We start from the raw sequence: 8,808 nt of genomic DNA on the forward strand, positions 1-8,808 counted from the left end.
GTTGTTACCTAAAAGTTTGATAATAGGTAAATTCCCTCTAAAATCAAAAATGACAGCACCCTATTGAAACTAGCGAACGAAAATTTGCTATAACGTACGTGTGTAAGACGGAGACAACACTTGCGGGTACGACGTCCTCTTAATGTTGTGTCCATGGACTATCGTTTAGTTTAAAATTGACGTAACAATACCTAGTGAATTAAAATTATAACTATCTCTATAGTTCAATATTATGTGTTCAACAAATATAATATTAGTTTACTTGAATCAATTGCTTAGATGGAAAAATATGCTGTTAAAAAAATATTTAAAAATATTTCTGTATTTACTAAAAATTGGAATAAATTAAAATAAAATACATTATTGGAATCGTAAGATAAATTTTGTTGAAGGCTTTTGAAGGTTGGTAATTTTTTGTGTATTTAGACCAATAAGCGGAAAAAAATGAACTTCCAATTTTAATTTTGAAAAAATATTTTAATTTTTTTGCTTTTTCTTTTTGTTTTGTAGGAAATTAATTTTTTTTTAATATAAAGTAAAAGGAATTTTTAATTAAAAAAAGAAAATTAATTTGGTACTATTATATTAATTAAACAATACGATAAATCAAAAAATCCATTTCCTACATAATCTAGAAAAGAGAATAAGTAATTCAAATATGTTTTCAAAATATTATTAAAATCAGGCTTTTGGTACTGGATGAACTTTTCTTCTGCTTATTGGGGCTTTCATGTTGAAACTTTTTTGATTGCTAAATATAGTGACTTGTGACTGCAATATGTACATACCGGATTTCCAAGAATATTGGTCGTGGTTTATCTTTAATTACTTAAGGTGTTCAAGAAACTGACACACACTAATCATCAGTCACTACACACACAGTCACACATCACTCACGGCGGATATAGAATATTGCCTAAGGCTCGTTTCACATGGACGCGTACCATACGTCACGTATAGTACACGTGCGTTTTTAGTTTACATTGATTAATTTCTATACCAGCGAGGGAAACGCGCACCCGCGAGGGAGTGGCGCTTATGAATTTAAATCGTAAATCTTACTCCTTAAAAATGGTTAGCTTTCAACAGCCTCAATTTAAGACTTAAGTTCGTATACTTAGAAATGTACTGATAATTTAAACTGAACACAATGATAACGAAATTTAATTATAATATATTGTCTCTACATAAAGCGTTCAAAATATTATCCAGTGTACATTGTACAGCGACTGTAGCTTGAATTAATATGTTTTGTGTAAATGTAAAATGTTAGTCAAGAGTCATAACTCATAAATGACAAACAACTACATAAGAATGTGGGAAGTGGGTTTGATTAATTTTATTGAATCGTTCTAAAATAAATGTTTTTGACAGTTAAACATACATTTTGGTAGGTGAAGTTGTTTGTTTAAAACAACAAAATGACGTATTTTAAAATTACCAACCAATATTTTTCCATTCTGGACCAAGAAAAATTGTGTACTTTACGTTATTAAAATATTGGATAAGTTTGTGTAAAGTGTATAAAATATATAATTTAATTTTAAAAGTCTTTACGAGTATATTAATAAAAATCAGTGGAAAAAATAGGTATGTAGGTACTCAAAATATACAACATATAATAATATTTTAGACTTTATTTTTGCGCACAATGTTGCAGTCTTTAATATAGCGAGAAAGATTTTCATTTTACGATGTATTATTTTTTACAACACACAAACATGTTATAATATAAAATAAAATAAAATCTTTCATATTTACGAACGAAACACCCGTACAATTATAAAATGATATATAGTGCCTGTTAAATCAGCTCACAGATTTAATCGTAATGTTATATTAGACAAATAATAGAACTATTAACCTACATAATTGACCCATCTGTTGTGTTTTTATGTGGAAGAAACTTGCAGAATAAATGGATAAACAACTCGCTGTGCGTTGAAATGATCCACCTATTAGATACCGACGACAATTAATTATCAACCTAAAGGGATTTTCCTCAAACTTTGTAGGCTTATAATAATAGGGGCTACTACGATTATCTGGGAAAATTAGAGATCAAAGTATCAAACACAATAACAATAGTGAATGTTGTAATAATGTTTAAATACTAAAGACGATACTGTCAACCTTAACTTGAGAAGGGTGTTTTACAAATCAACAAAGAGGGGTGATAAAACACAACTAAAAAAATGAGTCCACTAAAGCGATCTACTAAAAAATAAATAAATTTATGTATTTCGAACAGACAAAATTGAATAAATATTTTATAAATTCTACAAGCATTGCAGTTCATCCTTTCGCACAACCATATCTGCAGTATTTCGGTTAATTCTCAAGTGCGATCAAACAATAAGGCTTATAAAATAAACCGCACATAACGTCTTTACATACGTGACTGTGATATTTTTTTAAATTAATTTTTTGTGACTGACGAATACTAACAACATATAATATGGAAGCATTAAAAGAAATTGTTTTCTAGTACAGGAAATTCCGCTTTTTTTTTTAAATGATGATTTTAACTGTACAATACGAATATATAACATGTATAGATTTTGGGTATACTACCTTCAGGGAAAGACACTATAATACGCACACTATACTCTGTACTATAGTCACTATAGTGACAGTAAGTATAGTAGTACAGTAAGTTGTGGTACGAAACTCATTTTCAAATTGTAGCTGTAAATTTCTTAATTCCAGATTATTGTCATTGATCATATATTCGTATATATTGATTATTTCCTTGTAAATTTCTATAAATAGGCAGCTCTTCGAAATGTATTGCGGCACAATTTACAATTTTCTCCCTTCATTGGACACTACTTATGTTTATCCAACGTATATTTTACGATAACAAAAATAACTATGACAATATTGCTTTTTATTTTATTTATTAATTACCTAAATAAATGTTTTACATCTTGTGGGTTTAACTATTTGTGGACGATATGAAAATATTCATGCCAATCCATTCTACCAATGATAATAATTCCCTGCAACATAATTTGGATCAATTGTCGGTATGGTGCTCATTAAATGCTGTCTTTGAACACATCTAAATATGTTTTTATTTAATTTAACCGGTCTAAATCTGCCAAAGCATTTTTTAAGTGGTAGGTATATTTCTGAACTCTGTTAATCAAGTTCAGGATCTATATTTATCATCCTGTCAGCCAATTTATCCTTTCATTCTAAAAAGTAATTACTTTACAAATTGTCCGATGTGTCGCCAACCAATATCGTGTAATCAAATTCATAGTTTTATATTTTTTCAATTTCTGTTCTAAGCTAAAAATTTGTATTTGTAATTTAAATATTTTATGTATAATTTGTATCCGATATGTATTCAGTTAGTCTCTTTAAATGTTAATTTAATTAACATAAAATAATTTTGTTTTTCACATACTGTACTTTTACCCTTTGGGGTGTTTTATATTTATTTATTTATTTATTTAATAAACATCTATCATTATTATTGTAATACTTTTGTGTATCGTGCTTCCGTTCATATCAATCGGTATAAAGTGTTATGTTTTTATATTACAATAGGTTAAGTTTCAGCTGGAACTCACCTGGGGTATAGCAAACAACATAGAGACCAGCCATATGATGATGATAAGTTTTACTGCTCTGGAAAGTTTTGACATGCTCTGCGCCATGAATGGGTGGCAAATAGCCACGTACCGCTCGGCCGTGAACGCGGTTATGGTAAGTACGGTTGCATTGGCAGACATTTCGGAAAACAGACCTCGGAGCTGACAAAATATTTCACCGAATACATATGGATATCTGCAAATAATTATCAACGGGTTTATTATTTACGAATTATTTCAGATTAACCACGTACACTTGAATATTATATCGATTCTTGTTTATATTTCGATCAGAATATTTAATGTTACGATTCTCCACCAGTCGCTGGCTAAATATTTTTTCAAAAAAAATGTATTATGTAGATGAAGTGCATCTATTGTTTGAATATGGAAATTGATAACCATATAAAATATACCACAGATGTATCGGCAGCTTAAAGTTTAAACTGTCAAACTGAAAGCCGACAGTTATAGCGTATTATGGAAAATACTGAACTGTACCTATCTGTAATAGTTTAACGATTACTGCACATGTTTGCCATACACAATAAGTGTACTATAATTCTTCAGTCCTCGATTATATTCGGCCAAGCGCAACAAGAAATTGTCGAAGGGAGTGCAATCAATTTTTATTTTGGAACAATCGTAATTTTTCTCTCCCAAAAAATATAATTTTAAGCAAACAAGTTAAAAAGAAAATATCGTTTTGAAGAAAAATCTCAAAAAATGAGTAATTGTTATAGTTGAATAATGGAAAAAGTGAAGGAAGAACTGCCTCTATTTACCCACCCCCTGTGAAATAAATTATTGTTCTCGTGTGATGGCATAGAACATAATATTATTACAACTATAGATACAATACATATATTAGATTTATATGATATTATATATTTAATATTTAATTTAGGTATCACGCATTAATCAATACTATAAGACTGGGATTTCCGGGTCCCTGTTGCAGTGTAACTGTAACTTCCTAGTATTTTAGTGTTCCAATATGTAACCCATCCCAAACGTTTCATCTCAAATACGATTACGTCAATAAGGAATATGATATTATTATTGGAGGTTAAGTTTGAAATTGAGCCACTAGATGCGCCACATATAAAGCCTAATACGCAGTTAAGTCTATTCGTTTTCGACGAATCGTATGAAAATATTATATAGTATATAAAGAAATTTAATAAGTTAGCAGTTAAGTTGATGAAAATTCAAAAGTAACTAGTTAAGTTAAAAAGTTGAAATAAAATTAACTTTTTAACTGAACTTTAACTTTTTAACTCGTTAATGCCCTGCAGCCTTGGTAAATACTATGAATATAATATTGTTCGTTGCAAACGAATCGTTTGTGCTATAATATTGTAATAGTCGATCGTCAAACCTGTCTCTTAAAATGTTTGATTGCAGACCGTGGATGTACCTGGGCTATGCAAAGGTAAAAATTAAAAACGGATCGCGCTCTGAAAATCCCTTCCCTCGCCCATACCCGCCTGCCCACATCTTACATATTGTAAATAATATGTATATATTATATATATATATATACTCCGCCATCGCTTTTGTGCCAAAGTCTGCTGGATGAGATGTTATTTAATACCGTCGCCTGTTTAAGACTCAATAGCTGGTAGGTACCCATAATACCAGTCTACAGTTTGACCGCGTTACAGGCTAGAAACCGACAAGCCAAATTTCTGAAACAATTTTCACGTCAACACAGTTGATCGCAGTTCCACCATATAAAATTGTACTTACAAATATTTGTAATTGGGTGATGGCATGAGAAAAAAAAACGTAAGTACTTAATAAATTCTCGTTGATATAATAATATAGGGCTATGTAGAGGCACCAAACTTGAAAATCTAACAACGTCATACTAAACTAATATTAGATTTACCCCTATTTCATCCCTAAAGCAATAGATTTTTATTTATTTTTAAACTTTGTGCGTATTTATCGTATCATTCACTCACCTGGACCAAATGGACCACATTTCCTGCGGTAACCCTGACACCAGCAGTATGAGATCGGACACGGCCAAACTGAACAAATAGTAATTGGTGGCCGTGTGCATGTATTTGTGTTTGGCGATCACCATGCAGGTAATGGAGTTGCCTATGACGCCCGTCACGAATATCACTGAGTACATGATGGTCATGGGCACGACTATGTACAGAGGATCCCGTTTGGGCATTATGAAGTCGTTGTCCCACGCATTTTCCGCAGTCAAGTTCAGCTGACCACTCTTGCCGCCGCCACCGTCGTCATACAGGTTGTTCTGCAGTGACATGGCCTCTGTATGTTATATATGCTGAAAAAAATAAATAAAACGGAACACTGACGCCAATATTATTTAAAGCATAACGCGTTTATCGTGTGTGGTAAGAGAGACATTTTCTTCACCATAATATATTATTATTATATAGGCACATTTTTGACCATTTTTTTACCGCGGTTGTAGTCGTTTACGATTATATAATATAAGGTATTTTGTACTTTTCAGAAAACATTTGTTTTAATCATAGACTTATAATATATAGACCGCGCATTAGTGAAATATATTTAAGCCAACATATGTGCGAGAGAGACAGACTCTGACATTACTTTTTCTAGGAGATTATAAGCAATTTTATAATAATTTTATATATTTATAATCTCAAGGAGTAATGTACAAATTGTCTATAAGCTCCTTGAAATTGTAATGTCAAAGTCTGTCTCTCTCAGTGAACAATAACAGTTCAGTGGTCTCTCTCGCACATATATTGGCTTAAAGTGTTACACACAAAACGAGCGTAATGCGCGGTCTATATATTATAAGTCTATGGTTTTAATGAAATAAGTGTTTATGATATTAATAGTAAATAAAATATTAAATGTGTATGTTTTCCTATGCCGATTTTTTGTCAAACAAATGCAATTTTAACATCGACAGTAGATTTTTAATTTATCAATTTTGAAATTTGTCAATTTAACACGCATGATTTATTAGTTTACTAGAGAGTCACACGCTTAAGGTTTACTTTTCATCCGATAATCAATGCGTTTATAAGTATTTAAAATTACAATCTAAACCTCACGTGTTATCCACTAAAGCTGTCTGCAACCAATCACAAAACCAGTGACCTGATCTGGGCGTGAAACACGTTTAGGTTTTCTTGTACGTTACCTACTCAAAATAAAACTAGCTCAAAGACAATTTGTAAAATCTGCAAAACTGTTATGATTAAATTTTGATATGTTTCTAGTGAAAAACTCACATGTACAATATTAAAATACACTAGTATACCTTATACGTGGTATGAAACTGTTGAAACTTAGTCTTGACACAACGCAAAACATAGATTATATTATTATAATGTTAACTTTTAAAGAGATTGTTGAAAAATGGTGACGCAACTTAAGAAGTTACGACTAATAAATATTAATTACTACACGCTATTAAGTATTCAATGGGCATGCGCTATATTTTTTAGGGTCGGTTATAAAATATTGCAGTCTCATCAAAATTATGAAGAGTAAATTGTTCAACATTACTCGATTTTTAATTTTTAATACCTAGATATAATAATAATTCAAATGTACACAGTAAGGTACCTAACTATATAAGCTAAGCTATAGGTATTTTAAAGAAATACCTTCTGCTTCATTAGTCGTAGCGGGTAGTATAGGTATAACATCAAAAAATATGTTGTGTTAATGTTAAATATGAATTGCGGAATAAAAACCCCCCGGAAAAAAAAATTCCCAGATTACTCACAACCACGTGCAAATGGTTGAACAAATATTTTTTAAACATTAATTAGTATTTAATTACAAATACGTATATTATATTATACTGTACTACCTGATCCCGTGCACTTCGTCGTCCGTAAAAAATTACAAATCTTAAATAAAAATTCTGATTGTTCAACTCTTTTTGGGTGTAACTCTTTGCAGTAAGTGCATCTCATACACCCTGCAGGTAGGCAATCCAACTATGACGGATTACGGACAATGTGGGACAGCATAACAAGTAGGCAATCCACCTGCGGTGAGAAAATTCGATTTGATGCATGCTTGTGCCCGATCTGCCCGATAACCAATGGCAACCAATAAAATAATAAATACTGATTTTTACTATTTATTTCTTCTTCTATAACCAATAGCAACTATTTATAAACAAAAATGTCCAACGTAAATCTCAAAATTCCTGTTTGAGCACATCCTCGGGTTGGTCTTTATTTTTAAATTTTTGCCTATGACACTCACAAAGAATGTGGCTTTCTATTGGTGAAAGAATTTTCGAAATCGGTTCAGTAGTTCCAGAGATTACCCTCAACAACGTCAACTAACAACTCCTCTTTATATAATAGTATTGATTACATTATCATTCAAAAAATTAATATATATAATACTATAAATAATTTTCGAAAAATTAACAATAATAGGTATTTTATATAAATATAATTATTATATCATTCAAAAAAAAATAATATTTATAATATTATAAATAATTTTCTAAAATTTTATACTAAAATATTATAATTTGCAAATTTTTGTATAGTTAAGTTGAATTACACATAATATATTATCGTAATTTAAAACAAAATATTATTTATATTATCATTAATATTCGATTATCACTATGTATAATTTTTTGAATGATATAATATACGTATTTGGAATTAAATATTAATTATGTGGTAATTATAAATACTAATGAACGTTTGAAAAATATTTATTCAACCATTTGCATGTGGTTGTGACTTGTGAGTAATATTGTAGTCTGGGGATTTTTTTTCCGGGATTTTTATTCCGATTACCGTTAAATATAATATATCCTTAAAGTTATACCATTGATTATAATATAATATATAAGTGTATTATATAATCAATGGTTATACATAGTACTTTTATATCCATTAATCCATAATTCATTTTCACTTAAAATAGTAATTTGATGTACATTTTTATATTCAAATGTTGATCTACTATACAAATAGCTGATAAAAAGATATTTTAGATTCTGAGTGGAACGATGAATGTATTGATTTTACAATGATAAGTGTTTTTATTTTTATTTTTGTGTCTGTGTACACGATAAGTAGTCGAAATAATGCTTCGATTATCAACTTCAGTATCTTGTCCGATTGGAAAGTGAATATCGTTGGATAGACATTGGGGAGGTCAAAATTTAAAATTCCCAGTAATTTTCAAAGCGCCGTAAAAA

At 30.1% G+C, this 8,808-nt stretch overlaps 1 protein-coding gene across 4 annotated transcripts in view; it reads right to left on the bottom strand.

Annotated features, from left to right (window-relative positions):
• LOC100159355 (pyrokinin-1 receptor) overlaps positions 1-8,808 on the bottom strand; it is a 65,871-nt gene that overhangs the window by 18,765 nt on the left and 38,298 nt on the right. For all 4 annotated transcript variants that reach the window (XM_008188007.3, XM_016807048.2, XM_029490905.1 and 1 more), the window contains 2 exons: positions 5,573-5,910; positions 3,582-3,798 (listed from right to left, as the gene is read on the bottom strand). In XM_008188007.3, coding sequence (XP_008186229.1) covers positions 3,582-3,798; positions 5,573-5,889 — 534 coding nt within the window. In that variant the 5' untranslated portion in view covers positions 5,890-5,910. The remainder of the gene's footprint in view (positions 1-3,581; positions 3,799-5,572; positions 5,911-8,808) is intronic.

This window comes from Acyrthosiphon pisum, chromosome A2 (genome assembly GCF_005508785.2).
Source record: "Acyrthosiphon pisum isolate AL4f chromosome A2, pea_aphid_22Mar2018_4r6ur, whole genome shotgun sequence".
Taxonomy (NCBI): Eukaryota; Metazoa; Arthropoda; class Insecta; order Hemiptera; family Aphididae; genus Acyrthosiphon; species Acyrthosiphon pisum.